This window comes from Ctenopharyngodon idella, chromosome 23 (assembly GCF_019924925.1).
Source record: "Ctenopharyngodon idella isolate HZGC_01 chromosome 23, HZGC01, whole genome shotgun sequence".
Lineage (NCBI taxonomy): Eukaryota > Metazoa > Chordata > Actinopteri > Cypriniformes > Xenocyprididae > Ctenopharyngodon > Ctenopharyngodon idella.
Window position 1 is genome coordinate 5,491,244 of NC_067242.1, and position 27,685 is coordinate 5,518,928.

The 27,685-nt window shown below is 38.2% G+C and overlaps 1 protein-coding gene across 2 annotated transcripts in view; it reads right to left on the reverse strand.

Moving 5' to 3' along the window:
- Positions 1-1,595: 1,595 nt before the first annotated feature.
- si:dkey-192l18.9 (F-box/LRR-repeat protein 7) overlaps positions 1,596-27,685 on the reverse strand; it is a 55,162-nt gene continuing 29,072 nt past the window's right edge. For both annotated transcript variants that reach the window (XM_051882541.1, XM_051882542.1), the window contains exons 3-4: positions 6,508-7,113; positions 1,596-5,266 (exon numbers count right to left, since the gene is read on the reverse strand). In XM_051882541.1, coding sequence (XP_051738501.1) covers positions 4,530-5,266; positions 6,508-7,113 — 1,343 coding nt within the window. In that variant the 3' untranslated portion in view covers positions 1,596-4,529. The remainder of the gene's footprint in view (positions 5,267-6,507; positions 7,114-27,685) is intronic.

The window sequence follows — 27,685 nt, forward strand, 5'->3', positions numbered from 1 at the left end:
ACAGTAATCATACTAATCCTCAATGAACAAGCACTTGGATATGGTATATGCGTTGTACTACATGTTATGTCAGCATTCAGCAAGTTACTTTTTTTTTTTTTTTTTTTTTACATACGGATTGTTCTTTCTTACCCATGCAAGCAAAATGAAAATGTGTGTTCAGCTGATGTCACGTGTAGAGGACAAGTGCCTCAGATGACTCAGCTGCAACAACAACCACATATTTACCATCCATCTTGCTGAGTAATTGATTTCATCTTTGCTATTTTGTGCTCAATTGTTTGTATAGTCATGATTCATGCACTAACAATTGAAATAAGTTATGATTATGGTTATCATGACATGTGACTCAAGATGTTCTTAGCTTCAGCTGTTGATGGTTCTTACTAAGGATTTATAGGGGGGAATCCATAAGTGTCCCAAGTGCATTGGTGTGAACAAGCAAGAGTTTGGATCCTTTCAAAAGGTGTATCTCATTCAAATATAGGTCATCACTCAAAAGAAGCGCAAAGGAGGTTCTAACTGACAGCTGGATGCCTGCCAAAGGCCTTTCACCTTCCTTGCTGGAAGTGGTTATCTTCCCCTACGGATAATCTTACTATCCACTGTACTACACTGAACAAAGGAGCTTTCCTTTGCATGTTACAGGTCTGTATGCACACTTGTCACTATGCAGTTAATTCCCAATTGTTCACAGATACAACAAATTACAGAAAACATTTCATTTTAAATAAGTAGCCCTTTATTGAGTGTTTTTAGCAGCAACATATTGCTTTCACAAAATGAAATCTTTACAAATCTTTTAATCCTTGACTAGCGTTATCTGGGATATCAAATAAAAGACTTAGGCCCGGTTTCAGAGTCAGGGCTTAGACTAAGCTAGGATTAGGCCTTAGTTCAATTAGGGCATTTAAGTAGCTTTTATAAACGTGGCCTAGAAAGAGAAAAAACATTACTATGTGCATCTTGAGACAAAAGAATGGCACGGACATATTTTAAGATACGTCAGTGCAAGTTGCTTTCAGTTAAAACAGCTCAAACATGCATTTTAGTCTGGGACTAGCCTTGTCTATGAAACCGGGGGTTAAAGACTCTTAGATCTTGAGACGTCATTCTGTGATTGTCATTAATGCCCTTTAAAGTGCAAATGCCCATACTTTTTCTAGTTTTATTGAACCAAGATGGTCTCTTGAAATCAGGTGTTGGTTTTCTGAAGGAGACTGGGTCAGTTTTATATATTTACAGGAACAGTTCACCCACAAAGAAAATTGTGTCACCTTATTCACAATCATCTTTTTTCAAACCTGTATGACTTAAGGGGCTTTCGTACCTGAGGAACCTTTTCATAGTTCCTAGAACTATTGGAATATATCGGAAGTACCCGGATTTTGCCGCGTTCACATCGCAGGAACTAGAAACAATTTTAGTTCTAGGAACTCCTTTTTGGGGGAAATAAATTAGCTCCTACTTCAGAGTAGGGTCTAAACCAGTACTATAGGAACTACCAGTGACGTAAGTGTACAATGATTGGCCAAATGCACGTGAAACACCGGCACCCGCTATTTAAAAAAAAAAAAAAAAAAGTTTATAGCCTATATTTTTACTCCACAGACTATCTCTACAAACATGAAAAACAATGATAGATGGACCTCTCAAGTTAAGGAGAAAATCCAACGCAACTTTGGACCAGGCGAAACATGATTATGTATTTCTGCTCAGGTAGTGACACTGGACATCAACCACACGGCAAACGCTAATACTTTTTCATATTCTGTCTTTCTTTGTATAACAGCTCTAATAACATATTAGACAGGTTGTTAAACAAATCATAAACTAATGAAGACGGAGAATGTGAGCGCCGTGTGCTCAGGCTTTGGTGTTCTCAGCGCCGTCAAAATAAAGGTCCACCACGCAGTCCAAATAAAAGTCAAAACAACAACAAGCACAGCTTACGTCACTGCATAGTTCCTACTGGCGGTGCGAATGCGGCCAGGAAAATGACCCTAGGGGAACTTTTAGTTCCTGGGAATCACCCTGGTGGCTAGTTCCTAGAACTACCCGGTGCGAAAGCCTCTTTTCTTATTTCTGTGGAAAAAAAGCAACCAGTATATCATTCAAAGTTCAAATGTTTTAAATGTAATCATGTAATGGACAAACTCTAGACATAGACAACCAGCTAAAGAGCTTTTGTAGAAATCAAAACATAAATCAACCTAAACAAACATCTTTCAGACACCTAGGAAAGCTTACTGTTGTACAGTAACAATAACCCATCTTTTTCATGTGATAAATATTATGATATATGTCATATAGTTTTTTAATTGACAAGAACATGGTACAGCTCTGTAAGAAGCAACATGACTCACCAGATGTATCTCAAAACCTCAAAAAGGAACTGCCTTTGAATGTCAAAATTGTGAGTCTAATGTGCAGAGCATTATTTGCTTGACACATAACTATTACTGATGTTGTTGTTTATAAAGGCCGTCTCAAATCAGTTACAAGGTTGCGCTTAAGATGTTAAGATGTTAATGTCAAAACTAATGCCGTCTCCGAAGGCCTCCATCCTGCAGTTTAGTTCCAAACTGCTCCAACACGCTTGCCCAGAAGTTCCCAGTAATCCTGAAGATCTGGTTCAGATGTGTTTAATTAGGTCTGCAGGAAGATAGCCCTCCAGGAATGGGATTTGACCCCCCTTGAGTTGCCCCAGAATTCCAGTAGACAGCAAGTCGACTCATTATGTCAAGGGTGTCCAATTCTGCTGCTGGAGGGCCACCCTCCAAAAGAGTTTAGCTCCAACCCAAATTAAACACATTTGAACAAGCTAATCAAGGTCTCTACAATTACTACAAACTTCCAGACAGGTGTGTTGGAGCTAAACTCTATAGGAGCAGGATTCAACACCCCTGAGTTGCCCCAGAGTTGCAGTAGGCAGGAGACTAGTGTTTCCCAATCCTGTTCATTTTTGTTTTTTTAAACACACCCGATTCAACTCATCAGCTCATTAGGAGAGACTCCTAAGCCTGAAATGAATGGGTCAGATAAGGGGGACATCCAAGATGAATACTGTTTGTGTACCTCCAGGAACAAAGTTGGGAAATACTACAGTAGACAGCGAATCGACTCATTAGGTCAAGGGTGTCCAGTCCTGCTCCTGGAGGGCCACCTTAAAGCAGAGTTTAGCTCTAACCTGAATTAAACATATCTGAACAAGCTAATCAAGGTTTTTAGGATCACTAGAAGCGTCCAGGCAGGTACACTGGATATAAACTCTGCAGGACAGTGTCCCTCCAGGAGCAGGCCCCAGGCCAGGGGTTTTGAACTCTGGCCCTCGAGGTCCACTTTCCTGCAGAGTTTAGCTCCAACCTTTGCTGACCTTTGCTGTGTTCGAAATTGCCCCTTATACCTTCATTCACTATTCCCTACATCAGTCCACTAATAGAGTCCACTTGAAGGAGTGAATTAAAACGAGTGACTGAATTCATTCACTGAGTGTGCTGGAAGGGCTGCTGCTTTTGCACAGTTTGTGCTTACTGTTTAATAATATTTTGAAACTTAGAAAAATGGCAGCTCCAGTAGTAAGATGAAAATATTTATCATGGAAACTACGTATAAACCTTAAACAATTTAATAATCACTTAAAAATTAATTTGTATCTGTATGATATTTCGCTGTAGCCACATTGGATCAGCACAGTTTAGACAATGGATGGATGAATTATTCAGCTGTGGGTGCCATCTTCTGTCGAGACGCGGAAATTCATTCGGCACGTGACTCTCACAGTGCATTATGGGTGTTCTCTAGCCGTTAAGCATACATCAGTTGTGCACTCGTTATTGCGGTGCATTGTGGGATTGAATGGGTGCACTCGATATTGTCCACTATGGTTTCGGACAGCCCTACAAATGGCTGTCCCCTCAAATAGTGCCCTATTTAAGGGTATAGGGGGTGATTTCATACACAGCACTTGATTAGCTTGTTCCGGTGTGTTTGATTAGAGTTGGAGCTAAACTCTGCAGGAAAGTGTCTCTCGAGGGCCAGAGTTTGGGAACCCCTGCAGTATGCAGAAACCAGTGTTTCCCAAGCCTGTTCCTGGAGACACAGTATACATTTTCAAACTCTTCCTAATCAAACACACCTGATTTAACTCATCAGCTCATTAGTAGAGACTCCTAAACTTGAAATGGATGGGTCAAATAAGGGAGACATCCTAAATGAATACTGTTGGTGTGCCTCCAGGAACAGGGTAGAGAAACACTGCAATAGACATCAAATTGACTCACTAGGTCAAGGGTGTCCAATCCTGCCCTGCAAATTTTAGCTTCATCCTCAATCAAACACACTTGAACCAGCCAATGAAGGTCTTTGAGCTAAACTCTGCAGGACAGTGGCCCTCCAAGAGCAGGACTGAGCACCCCTGAACTAGGTTTTGAGACACATCCACCATGTTGCATCTTTTCAGGCAGTCGTAGGAATGCACAAAATATAAACATCTGTTTTTCAGAGGTCAACACCCCCAACCTGTCCCCTCAGTAGAAAGCAGGTATGGTGTGCTCGATCACACAGCGTCTGCAGTGCTGTCGGACTAGTCGAAGCGCCTCAGGTGGCACATCACACTCTTGTACGTTTAGTAATTGCAGCTCGGGGCAACCCGCTGCTAGCGCCATTAGCCCTCTCCCTGTCAAACTCTCGCAGCCCCTCAAACTCAGCCTTCGTAGCCCTTCACAACAGCGTGCTAACACTTCCAGCCCAGCGTCCGACACCAACGGGCAGCGACCAACATCAACAGACCGCAGTCGGGGGCAGTTACGAGCTAAATGGCTCAAACCCTGGTCCGTTAGCCCCTCGCAGCCACGTGCATTCAGGTAGCGGAGCCGCGGACAGTAGCGTGCTACATAACGTAGTCCAACATCTGTTATGCGCAAACAATGTGCTACACTTAGATAGCGTAGGCGGCCCTCCAGACGAGCCACTTCACGCAAGCCAAAGTCTCCCACCAGATGGCAATCGCTGAGGCTAAGCTCACGTAAAGCGGTGCAGCGCAGTGCTAGTTGTCTCAGGGACTCATCTGTTAGGCGGCTGCAGCGCCGCAGGTAGAGGTGTGTGAGACGCGGACAATGAAATGCAATGGTCCTTAAGCCTTCATCCTTCAGTGATACACAGTCCGTCATGTCCAGGTAACGCAGGCCAATCTGCTGTCCATGTAGAGGTGTAAGCTGGAGAGACGCCTCCTCTGTCAGGCTGATACAGGTCACTTTAGGGCAGCCTGAGGGAAAGGGAGTGAATATTATCATTATTGTGGTTTATGAATAGAGAAGTAAATTTCATCACAACAAACTTTAAATGCCTAGTTGTTAAGTCTGGCGTCACACGACACCGATTACAGGTCCAAACGCTCTATCTAAGATCCAAAAAGCAAACAACAAAGGGTGCCAGTATACAATTACTAGTACTACCGGAAAACAGTGATTCATCGTTTCTAAATAGTTAAAATACTGATGCCCGGGACACCATGAGCATGGAGACTGTAGTGTACACTGTGATTCTTTCATGATTTTTATGGAAATTACTTTTTAAATTACTTTAAAATTCTAAAATTTAAAGTCTACATCAGGTTTTCAGATCGAGGTGAATGAATGAAATGTGTGTGAATAAAGGCCAGAGAAAATAAGGCAAAACAGGGAAAAATAATAAAGAAATCAAATCCAGAAACCCCATACGGAACCAAATCCAGGCAGTATCTGTTTTTGCTCCTGTTACAGTTATACTACCTGCTTTTAAAAGTAAATGTAACCACAAGAAAATTTAGGATACTTTTGCAACAAAGGGCGTATTACTTGTGGATAGCAGAACGCATGCTGTGCCCTCTGCATGATGAATAACTGTACAGTGTGTGACTTGTACAATGAACTCAGCAGACGGACTCTTACACTTTGGTTGAGGTTAGCAGTCTATCTTTCAAAACCGAGCAGACCTCACCTTCCCCCAGAGAAAGACTGAAAGACTGGCAGTGATTCCTAGATCCCATAATGTTTTTCCCAGCCTTCCCAGAAAAACTTCACCACTATGAATTACTCCCTGAATAAATCCACAACCAAACATGCTATTCTGATGCATAAAGTCGGCTAATCCATCACAAGAGCTCTTAAAAATAATCAAGACTTAATGTTTTACTTGTTGACCAGGTCTCATGCATAATGAAAGTGTCATACAAATAAATATGTTTGCAGCCCACCTGTGGTGCAATACTTAGGATTTTTAAAATCTTAAAAATCTCATACAAATCCACAACAATGCATCGCATAGTGGTATATAATTTGTAATCTATATATAAAGTAATAATAAAAATGGTCCTAAAATTGGCTTCATTTTCTTTAAAAATATAATTTCTCATTTTCTCTTTTAAATTGGAGTAAATATTTTCTTTTATCACAGGCTCTTGACAGGTTTCATGAGATTCACCCAGTGGCATATGGCATCACCAATTGCAATTTCTGCCAGTATTACCTGATACGTCTAAATGCTCCAGATTGGGACACTTGGATACCACATCAAACACTGCATCATTGGACACATTATAGCAGCCTGCAACCTCCAAACACCGCAGTTCTGGACAGCACTGTGCTATCACACGTAGCCCGCGATCAGACAGCCTCCGGCAGCCACTGGCTACGACCGTCTCCAGGGTCAGACAGACATTGGGAGTGTCCTGACATAACCGATGGGTGAGCACTTTGAGGGCCCGGTCAGCGTTCAGCAGCTCTCCAGTTAGACGAATGCTACTCCAGAGCCGTGGGTCCCAGGCCAGGTTATACCAGCGGCGACACACTCGAGCGCAGCGGCACAGCTGAGGGGTGGACAGGTAAGACAGGATGTGCAGTAAAACAGGATCGGGCAGGATATCAATGAGAGCGGTGTGAGGGACTTTTGAAGGCCGTGAGCGAGTGCCTGGAGGTGGGTGAACCATAGCGACTGTTTCCCCTGGGACGTTAAAGGAAGTGGAAGACGTTTCATGGCCGTTGGGGACTGTTTGAGGGGAGACACAGGAAGGGTTTGGGTTCAGAATGAGGGCGGGACTGGGAGTACTAAGCGTCCTCATGCTCAGGTCTGAATCTGAAAGAGAAGAGACACAGAATTACACAGAGGAAAGGAAAAACTTTGTCTCTTTATCTCAGTTATTTCAGCTAGACATCAATGTGATTAAAGTCACCTTTAAGCAAAGCAGGAAAATAACAGAATCAATGATCAATGAAACTTCATCAAATATGAGACAAATTTCAAATTCTACTGTAAAGCAGCTCTAAAAAGACTATAGTGTCATTATTAAGCTCAGTTCAGTAATGCTGATTCAGTTCAAGTTCATCAATTATGAATTGAGATCAATTCAGCTATAAGCAGCCCTGCAGAAGACAATAGTCCCATTATTTAGCTTGAGTTCGTTCAATGTTGATTCAGTTCCGTTCAATAACAGTGTCGTTATTGAACAGAACTGAATCAACGTTGAACATATTGCAAAACTCGTCAATTATGAAACAAATTCAATTCAGTGTCTCTACAGAAGATTGTAGTGTCATTGTTTAGTTCAAGTTTTGTTCGCTTTCAATAGTGTAGAGCAGCCAAATTGATGATATTACTGAATATTAAGTGTCTTTAAAGCCCAGAACACACCAAGCCGACGTTCGGCTGTCAGGTTTTTGTTTGTCGGCCGACTAAGTTTTCTCAGTGTGTTCCGCACTGTCGGCTGAAGTTGGTCCTCGTCTGCTTTTTTTCGGCTGATTCAACATGTTAAATCTGCGTTGGAGCTCGTCGGTCAGTCGGGCCATCTGATCATTCTGATTGGCTGTTCAGCAACTGCCACCTGCTGGTACGGAAAGGCATTTCTTCTCACAGAACGGACGTGCTACTTGGCCGTCGGGTGTCAAGCATCGGTTTGGTGTGTCAGGGAAACTTTGGACCCAGACACTGCCAACGTGAGCCAACCCCGCAGTCTGCTTTCGTCGCCACTAGTTCGTCGGCATCAGCTTGGTGTGTTCCAGGCTTTAAACACCAAACCAGAGGCGACAGGGGCAAGGAACCCAAACTCCATCAGGTGACAGAAATGAAGGAAAAACCCAAGGAGATATACCAGGCTCAGTACCTTAGGCTAAATAAACAAACATGGTGTTGTTTTTGAATCCAAGATGCATCACAAGTCAGATTTGTGGATTGATGTTATTCAAACATTTAGCATATGCATCTCAATTTTGTCCCCACTAGAGTATTCCCAATGAAATCCAAAATAAAAATTGAACATAATATGATTTACTGTATTAACAGGAAAACAGAACCTGATTCTCATTTGGAGAGAATCTGATATCACATTAAACATCAAGAAGCACAAAGGACCTCAAATATGGAAGCCATCAGTTGCTTTAAGAAACACATTTAGCACAAATGGTGTTAACTCAACCGACGCTCTTGGGCTCTTTGATCTTAAAACTGCAGAGATGTGTTTTTGATATCTTGTTATTGGACGCTGATAAAAGTGTCAAGTTTATCTCAAATGCACTTGAAGTGCTTGCCATGCTCGAGTCTCCATTAATGGTGAAGTTTTCATTCTTCACAGATGGTTCACTGATTTAGATCAAGAAATTGACTGGGTGGTACAGTAGATAGTTTGAGAGTTCTATATCTCATCAAAACAGTGGCTTGCCACTATAGGACTTCTTTCCTGTATTTTTGTTTTCTATTTGACACAAAATGTCGTAAAAATGTTTAGCTCAAAACATTTCCAATTTGTTCTTGTAGCTTCAACCAAGCAAGACACAACCAACACCAAGGTTATGGGTTTGATTCCTAAGGAGCAAATAAATTGAATGTGCTGCAATTGTTTTGTATGAAAGAGTCTTCAAGATTTAATATATCCCAGAATGCAACCTTCCATTCCCAAAGCTATATCAACCACAATTTCTTAACTTATATTGACAAATTAAACATTACACTTTCAGTATACAAAATGATAGTTTTTACTTACAAGATGATCAAATTCATCATTGTTTGGCAAATTTTCATGAACAAAATCTAGTCATTTTCATTGGAATAAAATATATTACATCAGTTGTTAAACCTAAAAAATCATAAAGCAACAGTTATAGTCGCCACTGACTTTAATTCCAGTTTTTCCCTAAAGGCCAGTGTGGTGACGAACAGTTTTACTGTCTCGATTTCCTTTTAGGAAACTGGTTCATAAGCCAGTCATAAACTGAAAGATAATGAGGAGAAATATTTAGGGGAAAAACAGTTTATAATGAGCTCTTGTCTTCCCTTCCTCTCTATTTCATGTCCATGTCAAGCCTCCTCCACAAAAAATGAGCTCAAAGGATGATAGAACGAGAGCAAAACATTTCCAAACTCTGCCTGTTGATTCATGGATTCCCATCCCTAAACTCTCGATTAATAGCTCTTTGCTAAGCTTCAAAATGGTCCTGCTGAGGAAGTGAGGGTTTATATGCAATGATGCTTTTTGTACAGGAAATTTTCTTTAGCAAGGAACTTGGGCGGCTCAGATGCCTCTGACATGATGGATAAGCTTAGGCAGAATTTTCCTCTGCAAGCCACTTTTTGCATGCGAGATTGCATTTACAAACGCTACATTAACAGTCTTCGGTGTATATTTTTCATTCCAAATGAAGCGCTGCAAGAAAAATTTTATATATACTATATGACCAAAAGTATGTGGACAACCCCTTCTAATTTACAGGTTTGGCTTTAGCTACACCTATTACCAACAGGTGCATAAAATCGAGCATAGAGCCACACAGTCTCCATACACAAACATCTACAGTAGATCAGTGACTATCAATGCAGCACTACCCTTACGAAAAAGAAGCTTATTCAAATGTGATATTAGTATACTTCTTTTAAACGATATTTCAGTCTACTTTTTATGTACTTCACATAAATATACATAAAATTGCACTTAAGTGTACTTGACTTCTACTGATAGAAAATTGTAAGTATATTTGGCCTATACACGTCTTTTGATGGAAATATACTTAAGTATTCTAAGTATACTTGGCTTGTAATTGTGTTTACACTTTTGATTGAGTAGCCTATTAAATAGTTTTTTCACATAGTTTTACATACTGTCATAATTAAATTATTGATTTATAAAGAAAACAGATATATGTTCCTAATTCTGTGTATCTGAATTTTTGTGTAGTCCACTTGTACATAGGAATTTACTTAAAGTCTACATTACTCTTTCCACCACCACTGACTGAATTTTCCAGCAATCCATGTTTTCACTGTTATATGGTAGGGGGCGCTATTACGCATCTTCTGAAAGAGTACAGAATCTCTGGATCACAACACAGGTGAAGAAGAAGCAGAAACAAGTGATAGAAGATTGCTTATACAAATGTAAAATGATCTGATCATCAAATATTAAACAGCGTATAAGTTCAAAACTGCCTAAATTTACCAAAGGAAATGTCGACCCAGGAAGAGGTATCCAACTGTGAAGCTTTGGGGTATTGATGGACTCAATCTACTGCATTTGTGTTTTGATCATCACTCTGAATCCAATCCAGACAAAGTCTTTGACAAAAATTAGTTTTTCCTCAGCCTTTTTTTTATTTTTTTTATTAAACTTACCCACATTCAAGTGTTGATAAAAGGGATGCATGAAGCTAGAATATTTTTTTAAAGTACACTGAAAGGTATATTTCAGGTAGCATATAAAACAATTAATACCTAAATAGGAACTAGTATACTTAAAGTGCAAAAATAATATATAAATAGTAAACTATTAACAGTGTTGGGGAAAGTTACTTTTATAAGTAAATCATTACAATATTGTGTTACTCCCTAAAAAAGTAACTAATCGCGTTAGTTACTTTTTATGAAAAGTAATGAGTTATATTTCTTTTGCTTTACTTTTTCTCACCTGGGCTGGGCTTGCTTGTTTGTTTTTTTAATAATGACAAAAAAAGTTCTATCTTTGGCAAATGTAAAGGCCCTTTCACACCAAAAGTGAAATTAATAAGACTCAGACTGAAGGAAATGCATATTTACGCCTGTACAGTAGAGGGCGCAGCTCAAACAAACCTTTCAGCTGTGCTGCCATTCTGGATTAAAGAAGCATAGGATACAGGAGAAGGAAATTCAACACTCTTATTTCTAAATCTAAAGTAATTTTTGCTTATTAGTATGGTTGAATTAGATCACTGAAGGTCAGCAGCAAAGACATTGGTAATAAAGTGAGATTAAATAAAGTATATTTGTGTAATTTAATATAGTTAATTATTACAGGTTTGCGCAAATTACAGGATTGCATTGCACTGTTTTTATTCATTTTGAGGAATACTGAATGTTTTCATGCAAGTGAGATGAGTAAATGCATGTTCACATTTAGTCTAGAACTACAACCATCATGTTCGCACAGCGCACACAACACCTCTGCACTTTATTTCCCTCAACATGGGGGCAGGAGAGCTGTCAGTCAATAAATGTGAAAAAGTAACTTGCATTACTTATTTGAAAAAGTAATTAGTTACTTTACTATTTACTTGAAAAAAGTAATCTGATTATGTAACTCAAGTTACTTATAAGGCATTACCCCCAACACTGACAATAAGTATGATGTTATGTTCACTTAAAGAAAACTATAAAACTACTAAACTAGTAGTTCACTGAGAATACACTTCAAAGTGTACTTTCATAAACTAAAAAATGTGCTATAAGTATATGACTAGTAAACTGTCAGTATACCAATAAGTTAACTTGTAGTATAGTTGCAGTACAAATGAAAAACTTAGTTGTAAACTAGTTGTGTACTCAAAGTTTACTACTGTTACATTAAAGTATACTTTTTACACTAAAAAGTGGGCCAATTTAGTCTCAAGTAGTATTGACACAGTACACTTACAAGTATACTTCTAGTACATTGATATTAGTATACTTACTAAATAAAGTATACTTAAAAATATATTTGAACTTTACTTAAGTATACTTAATAAAATTAAATTGAAGTATACTTACTTTTTGTAAGGGTAGGTAGCCACCAGCAAAATGATTTATTTGCAAAATAGCATCAACAGAAATATAATAAAAGAAACCACTGTTCAATATCCATTAAGTTCTTAGAAATGTAAAAAGAAATAACTTTTTTCCCCTTACAAACATGAAAATCATATGTGCACACACACACACACACACACACACACAGGAGTTGATAATAAATTACCAGTCAATGGCATGACACTCATTTTATTTTGTCCAGATCTATTAACTTATTAGCTTTGGTTCAGTCAATCAGATGCATCTGTAATAATAAAAGGTGAGTTTAGTGTACCCAGGGCTGGTTTTCAGATCAATTACAGTATGACTGTAATTCGCTCTATATGCTTTTGCTCCAGACAGTGAGACATTGGCCGTCTATGACTGTCATACCATAGTGATTCACTGCATGTATAGGGACAGACAGACTCCTTCCCTTCTTCTTCATGTGAGAATGAATAACACGCAAAGCCCTCTGCTGTGTAGATTTGTGCATTACTGTTTTTTACATGTGTGTGTGTATGTGCAATTGCAGTAAGTCAAGGAGATTTGTATTCCAGGCTTGACCTGAGATCAGTTTGACTCATGGCCAGGTCATGATGACATACACAGACACAGACACTGCCTCTCAAGGGAGCAAAATGTCTTCTCATAACAGTAGACAGCTACATGATGAAACCCCTCCAGACCGCTCACAGAGACACACACCATTATGAGAATGATCCAAGACAAATAAAAACAAATTGGTTTCAAGTGACAGAATCAATCCATTATGCCTCGTCAAGGTTAATGCGTTTTTCTCTGCCAGACCAACAAGGCAACATGTTGTTGTTTTCTGTGTTGCAACTGTTGTGTTCTGTAAACAATCACGGTATAATCTATTTCCAATCTATTTATATATTCACAACAAAGTTCTTTTTGTTCTTTGCTTAGGGATAAAAAGAAGTTTGAAATACTTTTGCAGCGATATACTGTTAGCAAACATCCCGTCGGTGCCCACGCTGCTAGGAGGATATGTGCTGCACGCTTTACCCTTAATAACAAAAATGACAGCGGTGAGAAAACAGCAGTTAAGAAAGCATCTGATCATAGTGATGTGAATATGTTTGCACCAGCTCTGCAATTCAGAACAGAAGAAAAAGACTGGAGATAAATTCCACGTCAAAAGGCGGAGCCTTAGAGCCACACCCACCTATTACATCATCACCACATGGACCAATGATAGTTCAAAGGTGTTTACCAGCTGGAGCGAACTTTTCTGGAAAGTTTGTTTGGCAAGCTGTTTTGAACTCTAAATGAACTTTGTTTCGACCTGATTTTGTTCGAAATTACATCACACCAGTTCGTTCTTCAATTCCTTTTTGTCTAAGGTCTAGTTTAGTGAGACTGTGGTAACAAATATATTTAAAGGTGCAGTGTGTAAATTTTAGCGGCATCTAGTGGTGAGGTTGCGAATTGCAACCGACAACTCGGTCCACCGCTCACCCCTCCCTTTCGATGCACAAAGAGAAGCTAAATCACTAAATACTAAATACTGTACTAAAGACTAGGGCTGGGCGATATGGCAAAAAAATAAAATCTCGATTTTTTTCAGAACGATAGACTGATTCACGATTTCGATTTTTTTTTAGCCTACTGTTTAACTAGTCAACTTAAAAACTTAATTACAATATGATTCAAGTAACATTTTCTTTATTAACAATCTGGTTAAATAAAGTTCCATTCCAAGTGCAGCACACATGAAGTGATCAACATGGTGTAAATGTAAAACAATTTGTTAAATATCTTTGCAGAAAATATGCCTGAAATATGAAGGCAAATGTAAAACACATTACAAACTTATCTTAAACACATCCAATATACTCAGAAATAATATAAAATAAGAAAAATGCTAAATATTTCTTAGCCAAAAAGTAATAGCAATAAATAACACCAGTAATAGGCTATTATTAACAGCAAATGCTTTGTAAAAACAGAAAACAACAGCATCTTTCAGCCTGTCACCATCATGTAAACATGAAATATCAAACATACAGTAGTAGTCCTTTACAGGTTTTTGCATTCCATTGCGCTATTTGCACTATTGTTTTTATGTTTGGCGGACATGTTTGGCTGTTGCACTGTCTTGCGTCTTTTGCAGCGTCTCACCCATGAAACGAAATCTAAAAATACGGTGGTCAAGTTAAAAAAAGTTAAACTCACGTTTAATAACTTTGCCTTTTTTTCTCATTCCACTGCCTGCGTCTCATTTTTATAATGAAATAAAGCATTTCTGAATGAACAGCCGCTTAAGAATAGTGATGTGTTCTACTTTCATAGAGCTTCACATAGAGCGGTTAATCAGGAGCGCCGGCGCCATCATGAGGTCGGATCATTTTCTTCTCCTAACGGCTATCATTGCTGTATTGTCAACATGCCTAATTGTAACGCTTGCTAACATTTTTATTCAAAATCGCGATTTCTCGATTTCAAAAATAATAAAATCGAGGCAAAACATTACATTCGAATTAATCGAAAAAAATCGCCCAGCCCTACTAAAGACGTATTTAAAACAGTTCATGTGACTACAGTGGTTCAACCTTAAAGTTATGAAGCGGCGAGAATACTTTTTGTGTGCCAAAAAAAAAAAAATCTAAATAACGACTTTATTCAACAATATCTAGTGATAGGCGATTTCAAAACACTGCTTCATGAAGCTTCGAAGCTTTACAAATCTTTTGTTTCGAATCAGCGTGTATCAAACTGCCAAAGTCATGCGTCCCCAGTGGTGAACCATTGAAATTTCGAAACACTTATGACGTAACAAAGCCTTGTTTACTGAAATCACGTGACTTTGGCAGTTTGATACACTGATTCGAAACAAAACGTTCGTAAAGCTTCAAAGCTTCATGAAGCAGTGTTTTGAAGTCACCCATCACTAGATATTGTCGTTATTTTGGGGTTTTGTGCCGCACAAAAAGTATTCTCATCGCTTCATAACATTAAGGTTAAACCACTGTAGTCGCATTAACTGTTTTAAATATGTCTTTAGTAGCTTTCTGGGCATCTGAAAGTCTTAATTATTTTGCTGGCAATGTAGGCCTCACTGAGCCATTGGATTTTATAAAAAAATATCTCAATTTTTGCTCTGAAGATGATGGGTGTGGAACGACATGAGAGTGAGTAATTAATGACAGAATTTTCATTTTTGGGTGAACTAACCCTTTAAGGGTATTTTTATTAGAAAGAAATACACTGTTATATCAAACATCGATTCCCACTGACCACAGAAGAAGACAGTATACACTAATGTTCACTACAATGCCCCTTGTGGCAATACTGAGAATGCAGCACAAACTGAATCTTAAAAAAGTCCTAATCTAGTGCCAGTTTTAACATGCTGACCATCACAATCTATTCCGATGGAAATCATTGTCTCATCTATTAGTTCATATTAACATTCCTCTGGAAAGGCTAAATAAATGGTGACTATAGCATCTGGCACAATGATACTGATGTATTCATTTCTTATGATTATTATTCCAGTACTGTGTCTGTGACAACTGTGGTATTTGTGGAACGGCTCCCACTTTTGCTCTATAAATACACTCAGACGGAGCTGTTTGCATAATATCAATATATTAAAACATAGCCTGTTTTGATTTGTGCAACTGCTGGCTGTCTAACTGCATTAAATATCCACTGCAGGACAAGTTGACAGACCAAGTAAACAAATTTTACAGAAGGGGTTCTGAATTACTTCTCCTGTGACCTTCAGTACAGGCTTTCTGAGCGGCAGTGGCTCACAGATTCAATCAGCTTCAGGCTTAAAGAGGAAAACACCATGAAAGATTAAGGATTCAACAACGGCACCAAGGGAATTCGCTAGATCCCCTGCTTTGCGCTGCAGCTAGTCTAGCCTCTGCTACAAACCGTCAAATTGTGGGTGGTCCATTCATATTGTGGTTCCCTGAGGACACGTAGCGTGCAATACACTCAGTATCTATGGATTTGGTGCGCACAGCTGGAATGAGTCCCGGGAGGTTTTGTTCCTGGGTCATTACCAAACTACCCATCAAATATCACTACAGCTCAAGGGACTGGGACTCATTGCAGAACATTGGCTTTCATACTTGAGATTCCTGGGCAAAAAACATGATGATGACCATTGATCCCTGAGGCCCTTGTGTTTATTCAAGCACTCCGTAAATAATGGAGCAGACTTTGGCTAATATCCAGTGTTTAGGGATGTGTCTTTTGTTTAGGCAATATATTGACCCCCAGCTTATTCGGCCTGACCATGGACTGTTTATCCAAAATGGATCGCTCTTTATAAAACCAGCATAAGACACAATGCAAAGCCTTCCAGTGCTCTTATGCCACGGGTCATTTGGGCAATTCAACCCTGGTCTGTCGCAGAAGCATTTTGCAATGATCTGTTCCAGTGCTATTTCAGTATTATTTATATACTATTATAGTAGATATTCATATTTTGAATCAGTGTTATTTTAGTATCACTGAGATACTAATGTAGTTTTTATGAATCAGTTATGAATCATTTTGAATTTTGTCAGTGAATCAGTTGAATCAGTAATTTTGTAGTGTGTTTTTGTCATTTTTAAGTTCTCTCTTATTATGTCTATATAGATTTTATTCATTTTTATTTCAGTTTTAGTTATTTTAGTACAACAATTAAACTAAATTAAAATGAGAAATGTTACATTGGCAACTTGCTGAAATAAAATAGGTTTAAGTTCTTTATATTTAATTTTTTCAGTTAAGGTTATTTATTATTATTTATATTTTATTTCATGTAACAAAAATATTTGTTTAGTTCACTTTAATAACCCTGTATTAGTGAATTTTCAGTTTTCACTTTAATTTTACTTTAAGTAATTTTGTTTTTGTAATTTTTATATTTCTAATTAGCTTTAATTTTTTTTGTAATTTCAGCTTTAGCAATTTTAGTACTTAAACTTATTTTATTTCAGTTAAAATAATTTATTTTTTTAAGTTAAAGTTTTTCATCTAAAATTGTATTTTATTTTATTTCAGCTTTATTGCAATTAAAAGAGCATTAAACTCTTATAAACTTTATGGTATATACTAATATAAAAAATGGTAAATAGATACTAGAAAACTACAATAATTTAACTGAGCTTATTTTATTAATTAGCCTAATATACTGTGTATCTAAATCTAAACAAGAGCATTTAACAAAATATTTTGCTATAAAAAATAATACCTAAAATGCAACTCAAACTTGATTCAGTGAATATTTTTTAATCAGTTCATTTAAATTAACCATTCAAACTAACTGATTCGCTAGAATGAATCATTCATTCTAATAGTTCAGATGAAAGAAAGGACCATTAAGAAGACAAAACAGTAATAAAAAAAGCAAACTAAATATTTTTCTATAAAAACAAGATATAAATAACACCTAATATGCAGTGCAGGGACTTTAGAGTGTAGTTGAATCATTTTTGTATTGGTTCACTTACATGAATCATCCAAAAGAACTGATTCACTGGAATCAATCTGTCTTTTCAACACTACATTTGAGAGGAAGAGACAGACAGAGAGAGATAGAGTAAAAACTAGGGCTGGGACAATAAATCAATGCATCGCAAATCGAGAAATGATTCTGTTCGTACTCTGCTTCCTTACATACACCACTTAAACCTTCTATAAAATAATCATTCATAAAGTTTGAAAAGGTTGAAGCGAATTTCAAGGTTGTTTGCAGTGGGCTGTTTACATTAATCTCGTGTCATAAAAGCATTCTGAGGTGCAAATACATTTTCAGACTCAGCCGTTCTTCGTGAACATTTGAGTGAACATGCAATTAAAAACTAGCCTAGAGCGCCATCTACTGTTAAAAACTAAGCTCAGAATCAATTCGCAATGCATTTGGGAAAATATCAGAATCAATCCACGAATTGCGATGCATCGATATATTGTCCCAGCCATGCGCGGCGCCAGAATTTTTTCTCTAGTACCGGTGCTGGGGGGGGGCTAGACCATTATGTGGGGGTGCTAAGAAAATAATCGATATTCATGACGTCAGTTACTTCATAAAGAAGTACACACCACATTCCACATAAGTGTAGTTTTAAGTTATATTTGGCCAAAGAATAGGCATATTCAAAAAACAAACCAAAAATAGATATAAGCTTAATACAAATGACCACAAGACAACGACAAAAAACTTATACATGCAAAGGTGAAAGACTTCAGCACTGGAGAGTGATTAAATATTCACATGTCGCGTCTAAAAACGTGTGGAAAACGCTGGCCACGCCACTATCTCATCTTTTCAAAAGCGCTCGAGAGCTTGCGCTCCTGTGGTGTCTACTGTTGCTATGAGCCATGAAGATGAAGAAGTTTCAGCAAAGGATAAATGAATTTCTATCCCTTGCATTATCTCTACTATTAGATATATTTATGGAGATGAGAAATAAAAACACGTCCTGTCGAAAGCTCGTCTATCTCGGCTGAGCTTTCGACGTTTTGTTACGGAAAGGCCGAAGCGGATCGGTTGGTTCTTGCCACATGACCTGCGGTGCGCTTGCAGCATTCTGAAAAGTTGAGATTTCTTCATCTCGCTGCGGCTTGAAAAAACGAGCACGTCACTTCTATTATGAGCGCGCTTGCCGCTCATCTGCATTTGAAACAACGAACTTGAGCGCGCAAAAAACTCAAAATGTGAACGGGCTCATGCAGGAAACTGCGCTCACATGACGCGGAGGTTACTGGCGTCGAAGAAAAGGGCGTCCTTCCACTGCTCCTGCTCTCCCTCATGTCTTGGCTCAGGAGTTTCTCTCTCAAACCTTTCTCTCTCTGACTCCTCTCTCAGTTCTCCTTCTTTGGCCCCCTCAGAGACAGGGTTTCCTACCTGCACTCTTGTCTTCTTTATCATCTCAACTGCTTGGGGGGCTAAACAGGGGTTATTAAAAATTCTGACGGGGCTATAGCCCACCCTAGCCCCGGTGTAGTGCCATCACTGGTCCCAGCCCTAGTAAAAACTGCTTAGTTAGTTAGTTGTGTATTAGCATCACTACTTTCAACTTCCTAAAACTTCAGAAGGTACACTAGCTACACTGGAACTAAGAGAACAAAAAAAGTTTTGCAATGTTTCTCACATTTCTTAATGAACAAAAAGCATCTGAATACAAGACCCACTGCTAGCTGTTGATTGCCAATAAGCAGTTAATAAGCTATAACTACATGTGTCACTGATCAAGGGAATGTTCCGTATAAAGCAAAACAGACAGAGATAATTAACTTCCATTTCTCAAATGAATTTCAATTGAATTGTGGTTGCCTTTACATTCTTTTGCCTGTTTGATCCAAGGCCTAGAGGCCAGAAACTAAGATCAACTTCACTTGTGGGCTCATGTAGTGGATTTGGAATCGGAATCAAAGCTAAACTATCTGTTTAATTCCAACTGTGAACCGTAGACCAAACTTTGAACTAAAACAAATACACACTCGCTAGACAAAACACAGAGGAACAGCCAAAACAATTCAGACAAAACATATTTCAGGCTCAGAAAAAGTGTTATATATTTAGCTAGTGATTCGCACAGTCAAAACATTACGGGAAGTAAGTTGGTACAATGCTATCTGACCATAAACTGTTCTCCTCTGTAGGCGAGTTTTCGGAAGCATGTGTGATGTTTCATATTTGGCGAATTTCTCCACTTTTTCCAATCTGTTTTTGAATGTATAATTAGACTCGTATCTCTTCCAGCTGCCTGACCTTGACGTGAACTGCCAAAGTCTGCATATGGTGGAGGAATCCAAAGACTTGAGATATCAGAGAAACAGGTTAACCATCTGCTCTTCAACTTGGACAAAGCATATGAAAGTAAAGCATGTGCATTTCAAGTGGGAAACCACAGTGAGGCCTTTTGGCTGAAGATATTTCCCAGTGATGGACAAAACAGGACTGATCAAAAAGAAGTGATCAGTCATTAGCTAATCACTGGATGCAAGGCAATGCTTTGACGTGCTATACAGCAATGAAGATAATGAACATCTGTGCTTTTGCGTGTTCTTGAATAGAACATCCACTGAACAGCAATGGGATAGTTCCAAAACACAAAGTCCCTCCAGCGGGAGTTATTCTCTGTATCAGTGCGCACTGTTTCTGAACTCCCTGAAACGCCTACATTATAGTTTTGAGTTTTCTTCCAAAAACGAACAATATTCCTTATTTAAAAAAAGTCCCGCCCAAGGCATACGCAGAATAATGGGGCGGGGCCTGGTTGAGTTAGTTAGTAGTGTCTTGAAACTAGAGGTTGTGGTAAAAGGCGGGACATTTCCCAACCACACTTGAAGCGCTTGACCAATCACAACACACTGGTAATAAAAGCCTTCTGAAGCGAATTGATACATTTGTGTAAGACAAATATCCTTATTTAAAACTTTATAAAGTAAAATAATGAGCTTTCGACTCAACAGCCAAACACATTCGACTTCTAAAAAGCGTTAATTTCCGTGACGTAGTACACAATGGCATGACATTCTACACTACGCGTACGTCAGTACGTCACTGTGTACTACATTGTATGGAGCTAGAAATATGACAATAATCTGATTTTGAATTGTGTATATTTGAATTATTGACAAGTGTCATTTAGCAGAATTGAATATTAAGTGCCATTTTATATAGATTTGAATTTGAAATTTTTAAACTTGAATCCTGGACATTTGATATTTAACAAAATTGATTTTTTTATGGCATAATTTTCTACATATGTATTTTCAAACAGCGTATATTTTTTTCCTGAATTCTTAGACTGCAAATATTCACTTCTTAAAAATACAGCTTCAAGTTTTCAACATGAATAGCAAATTCAAAACACCAAATTCAATATTCTAAAATTTAAAATGCAGAAATTCAGATCGTACTGAAAGTAGGTCAGAGGTCCAACTTCCGGGTTCCACAGGGAACAGTAGAGGATCTCGGAAAAGTCGAACGTTGCATTTTGGCCAATTACAGAGCAGCAATAATTCTCAGCATGTCAGACATTTATCTCTGGGGGTCTCTGCTACACCTCTTTGTTTTTAGTATAAAGTATATTTAGTATGGAAGTGATTAGCATGCTTAACAGTCACACATAACTCTATAATTACTATATTTCTGTTGCATTCTGTTATCGAAGTTGGATGTTCGGCTATTTCACTCGCTGGCATTTTCAGCTCAAGAACGTCACAAATGATCATTCAGATATGTGTAACATAGCAGGCGCGATTATATGGTTTATTTCCACTCAATATCATGAATATACACTGACAAGAAGCGAAACTCAATAGAACGTTCCATTGAAACACCGGCGCCCAGCAGCAGCCCTACGCTTCCGCCATTTTGGGGTGAAAGTGACTCGGCAGTCCACTAGTTTCTATGGCAATATCAGCTGCTTTGTTAAAAAAAAAAAAAAAAAAAAAAAACATACATTAAAGCTAAAATCCAACCTGAATGATGACAACACAGATAAAATACTATCACTAGTGATCATCAAATCCTTTTAACAGTTTATTTTACAGACTTTGTGTTTAAGTCTTCCACTTTTTTCACAAAATCTTTGCTCTCTAGAAACCCAGTCAGTTTGGGTTAAAATTCTTTGAAGTTCAAGTATTAGCATTATAAACACTGAACTAATACCAACATATGAAATTAAATTAAGGACATGCATCAGAAAAATTGGGAATGTTGGACAATAAATATATAACAGAATATAACAGCTTGACAGAAACTGTTTTTGCAGTGTTGTCTTATATTAATGTTAAAGCAAGACTATGTAAACAAAAAAACACAGCCCACTGTGTCCAAAAGTGGCAATTATGGGATAACAGACACAGCAATGCATCATTCTATATGATCATCATGTTTGTAGCGTGATCCAGGGGATTAAAACGTATTTCAGACCTAGTGGAGTAATTTACTATTACTATATTACTCCACTAGGTCTGCCTATATACGTTTAAATCCCCTGGATCACGCTACAAACATGATGATCTTAACTTTTATTAATTATTAATTTGTTAATTTACTATTAATAGTAAATATGTAAAGTTGCATAAAATGGAAATACTCAAAAGTAGGCTAACTACGTTACCTCAGATGTGTAATGGTTGGATTCCACAACACATCAAACATATATAGGTTAAGACAATACAACATTTACTGTAGGTGTCATAAAATTTACTGAATTTGAGAAATTTTCTATTGTGTTTCTGATTTGGCTGTGAGATTCGCCGATTTTGGGTGCGTAAGATGTGATGGATTCTATTGTCCAGTTGGCATTTTCACCCCAAAATGGCTGTCGCGCTACTGAAGCACCTTCTCGTGGCTGCTACGCCTCTTGGGCCTCTATACTCTTTGCTTTCAGTATGATCTGAATTTCTCCGTTTTGAATTTTAGAATATTGAATTTGGTGTTTTGAATTTGTTATTCATGTTTTCAACATTTGCAGTCTAAGAATTCAGAACAAAAAATACGCTGTTTGAAAATACATATGTAGAAAATGATGCCATTAAAAAAAAATGCAATTTCAAATGTCCAGGATTAAAGTTTAAAAAATTCAAATTCAAGTCTATATAAAATGGCACTTAATATTCAATTCTGTTAAATGACACTTGTCAATAATTCAAATTGACACAATTCAAATTCAGATCATTATGTCATATTTCTAGCTCCATAACGTTGTGGAAGTTAATGCTTTTTAGATATAAGTCAAATACTTATGGCTGTCGTACCGGAAGCTCGCTATTTTACTTTATAAAGTTTTTAATTAGAATATTTGTCTTACACAAATGCATCGATTCGCTTCAGAAGGCCTTTATTAAGCCCCCAGAGACATGTGGAGTACATTTTATGATCCATGGATGCAGATTTTTGGGCTTCAAAATGGCTTAAGGGTGAGTAAATTATGGGGTAACTAATATGGGGTAACATTTTTGGGTGAACTAACCCTTGAACTTCTATCCTCAAGGGTAAGTCTATGGGATCTTTCAGCCATATTTTATTGTCATCCAGGCAAAACATGTTGGTCTGACTGTTTAGAAAAGCAATTGCAGACCTCCCCTATCATTCACATAAGTATCACAAACATTGTGGGCAGGTTAAGTTGAGGTTTAATACCTAAGGTTAGGGTTTATAACCAACCCCTAACCTTAAATATGAGCAATAATAATAGTGATTCTGCCTTTGCAAACACCACTAAATATACTCTCTGTGAAACTTGCTGCACATGCTGTGAGGAAATACAGGGAGAGCAAAATTGAATGATAGAGCAGGGAATAGAATAAGTCAGTGGTAATTATTAAGAAACGCAGATGATGAAGGAGAGAGAGTGGGGGAGGATAAATTTGGCACTACAAAACTAATTTTCCCAAGGTCCAGGCAGCAGTAAAAAATCTGTTAAGTTATTCTTCAGGGAGTCTGGTGATGAGTTAAACCTTTCGAGCCAAGATGACTCAAGTGTGTGAAGGGCAGTCGGTGTTATTCCTGCCAGTAGCCTAATGCAGCGGTGCTTGGCTTCATAGTCCACATCAGCAGTACCGTTCAAGTGCCCTTTTGATGAGTTCCTTTCCATCAGATCTTTCCACATGTGCAGAAATGAAAACTACTGGGAGAATGTGAGAAACACTCTACTATTCTTTATTCAATTGACATTGGCAATGACACACCACTTATTCAAAAATGGGAAGTACATTGTCTGGGGCATAAATGGAAGGTGTAGCAGTGATTGAAAATCTTTTCTACAGATAATGAACTCATTAAAGGAATATTACGGGTTCAGAACAATTGTTTTTATAGTACAAGTTAAACTTAATCAACAGCATTTGTGTCGCATTGGCAGCATGTGAATGTTCATGTCAGTCTGAACAAATGTATTAACAGCTTTTCATTCAAATTAAAAGGTTTATCACTAAGAATTCTCACACCAAATGTTCATCTTGATGTTATCAGGCCTTAAGGAGTTGCCAAGGTGTTGCTTTGCCATTTCTAAGGTGTTCTAAATGTTATTTAGTGTGTTGCTATGAGTTTGTGTTTTGGTCTAAACTCAAGTCTCTAGGATATTCTGGTATTTATGGCTCGGGTACCTTCTCCAATGTAAGTCTATGAGATTTTTCTGCCTACTATATGGTACACCTGACAAAATTGGTAAGAAGAAATAGCACATCTACCCTCAACAGGGCTTAAACGATTAGTTCGTTTTAAAATGAAAATTACCCCAAGCTTTACTCACCCTCAAACCATCCTAGATATATATGACTTTCTTCTTTCTGATGAACACAATCGGAGTTATATTAATAAATATCTTGATGCATCCAAGCTTTATAATGGCAGTGAACGGGACCAACGAGTATGAAGCTCAAGAAAGTGCATCCATCCATCATAAATGTACTCCACACGGCTCTGGGGGATTAATAAAGGCCTTCTGAAGCATTTGTGTAAGAAAAATATCCATATTTAACAAGTTATAAAGTAAAATATCTAGCTTCTGCCAGACTGCCTTTCGTATTCAACTCACAAAGAAAGCGCAATGCCTCTCGCAATTCAAAACGCTTACACTACGTCTTGCGAAAAAAATGTAACTGACGCGACGTGAGATATTTTACTTCATAACTTGTTAAATATATGGATATTTTTCTTACACAAATGCATCGCTTCACTTCAGAAGGCAAGCTTCATACTCGTTGGTCCCGTTCACTGCCATTATAAAGCTGGGATGCATCAGGATATTTAATAATATAACTCCGATTGTGTTCATCAGAAAGAAGAAAGTCATATACACCTAGGATAGCTTGATGGTGAGGGTTGAGGGTAAGTAAAGCTACCCCAAGCTTTACTCACCCTCAAGCCATCCTAGGTGTATATGACTTTCATTTTAAAGTGAACTAATCCTTTAAATCCCTAACCATAAGTATGAGCTAATTATTAGACACTCAGACAAGAACATGGAAAAGCAGTTGCCCACTGCCTAGGTCTTCACTGAAGCTCAACATAGTCAACATTAGGGTTGAAACAATTAGTTGACATTATCGACAACGTCAACAATGAAAAATTGTCGACAAATATTTTTGTTGTCGAATAGTCTTTTGATCTCATATGATCTATTTGAAGGGCCTGCAATAACGCGGTTTGACCAGTGGGGCGCTGTAGCGCAATACTTTAATGCAGCCCTCCCGGATCGAATCCAATAGAAGAAGACACAGCGTTTCGGAGTGCATAGTGCAAACTCTGGTGCAAACGAAGTCGAACCCGTAAAATGTGGGAGTTTAACATAGCATAAAACATAACGTTTAGCATAACTACAAAAAATTCTGTCATGCAGGGCCACCTACTCTCATTCGCCACACGTCCATTTTCTCACGCAGTGAAAGATACATAGCAGAGCATAGAGGACACAGACAGCGCGCCGACAGATAACACAGATCAGGTTACTTTTGATATAAAACGAAGTCTTAACTTTTAAATTCTGTCAATTTTACTACAGGATTCAAACAATACATGTGGTTTTGGCGCTCTTTAATGTGGAGTGACAGATCGCTGCAGCGCTTCAGGTCAAGCGGCACGTGAACCTCTTATCGCTTCCTCTTTTCTGCTATTACAGCACGAAATAAACATGAATGAATATAAAAAGTATGTTGAAAGATGCAGTACAATTTACTGAAATGAATCCAGCTCTAATGTAATCAATTAATCAGAGTTTCAACCACAGAAAGACCGCAATAAAACAGCCTGCAAACAAATATGTCACAAAATGTTACATTTACCTCAGGAAAGCCATTCAGTGACCATAAACTTGATAGTTAATAAAAAGAAGAAATCTAGAGAGGAGCATTTTTCAGAAATTTTTGCACAATATTACATATTCATATTAAAAAGTTATTACAATTCCCAGACATAATAAAAATACAGTACGTCATTTTAACAGTATTTTAAGAAATTCATTAAAAATACACTTTCAAAAGCTGAAGTGGTTTCCTTGTTTTAATTATAAGTTAAAGTATAACTCAGTATTTTAACTAATTGCTAGTGGAATAATCGAACAAAACATACTGATTAACCAGTATAATAATCGATGATTAGTTGATTAATCATTCCAATAATCGGTAGATTAATTGATTATCAAAATAATCGTTTGTTGCAGCCCTAGTCAACATCTCCCTTCACATCCTCATTGGAGAAGACTCAAGGGGAAATGGGTTTTTACTGAGCATGTGCAACCAGGGCTTGTCCTCCTTCTGGAGAGTTCACCAAGAAAAACAAAAATACCCAAAGGACTCCCTCTAAGGCCTACAAAATCTGCTGCAAGGACATACGATCCATCCCCTTCTGCTCTCCGCAGCTCATAGATCTTAACATGCTGCAGAGATATCAGGGCAAAAGCAACACTACAGGCAGACTATTGTGTTTTACTTCCCTCCCAAGCAGTATTTCACCAGTCAAGACACATTCCCACAGATCTGCTCTGTTTTACACCTAATCATTGGCTTAACACCTCAAACACCATCCGATTTCCATCATGGCACTGCAGTATCATTTAGCACCTTGAAATACAGGCTATCAAAATTTCCTGTGGAATCTTGCCTGGAATATCAAAGATTGAAACTTAATGATATCTACCCCAACATGTGCACAGCAGACATGCTCAAACTCTTGCAGATCACACAAATCACAGACAAACAGTCATAATGGGTTGCAAGATGTTCTGGGAAGGCCCCCTGCACTATATAGTTATGACAAGAAGCAAATTGTGGTAACTGCTGTAATGTGGTCATGGACATCTGGAGAGCTGACTGACTAACCCCCTGATCTGGAAAGAGAGCCATTCATGAGGTAATGTTATGCTGTCCAGATTCAGTCCATAGATTCAGCTTTAACCAGAAAGAAAGCCATGCTCCAACATTCCATGAACTATTATCCCCAAGCACATCGTAAAAGTTTGTTGTTTAGGAACCTCGCAGTTAAAATTGCGTCCCTCTATGGAGAGGTGTCAGATCATACCTTGCGAAGGGGTTAGGAGCTGCGAGGTTCTACCAAAACTTTGGCTCCATCAAAACCCAGCTCCGGCTCGTGTAATGGTTCAGTCAGAGGGTAAGGACTTTCATATTTTCACAGTTGTGTTTTTAATGATTGAGAAGTTCATACCAACAGGGTGCCTCCTTTGAGGAGAGCCCAAACACAACTCCATCTAACGTGACGAGACAGGTCTAGGAGAAACATTAAGGCAACGATTCTCAACTGAACCAGGTGCACAAGAGCCAAACCACAATTTTAACTGAATGAAGCCTTTACTTTTGCATTTATAATACAAATATGTCGAATTTGACAGCTGAGGGTAAAACTGTCTGGAGACTGATAGAGGAATAGTTTACCCAAAATTTTTTTTTTTTTGTCAGTACAATGGAATAGCTACGTTTCCACTGCTGGGCCAAAAGCGGGCCTGCTAGTGCATACCAGGGCCAGTTACGTTTCCACTGTCACTTCCGGGGCTTGATCGGGCCTTCTCGGGGCTTCCTTGGGGCCAACGGCGAGGGTTTTTTGGCCAGCCGAATACCTTGGTCCAAAACAGGCCAGCTCAGGCTTGAGGGAGTGGTTACGAACAAAAGCGGAGTTTATCTGAGTCTGGCAGCACTGTGGAAG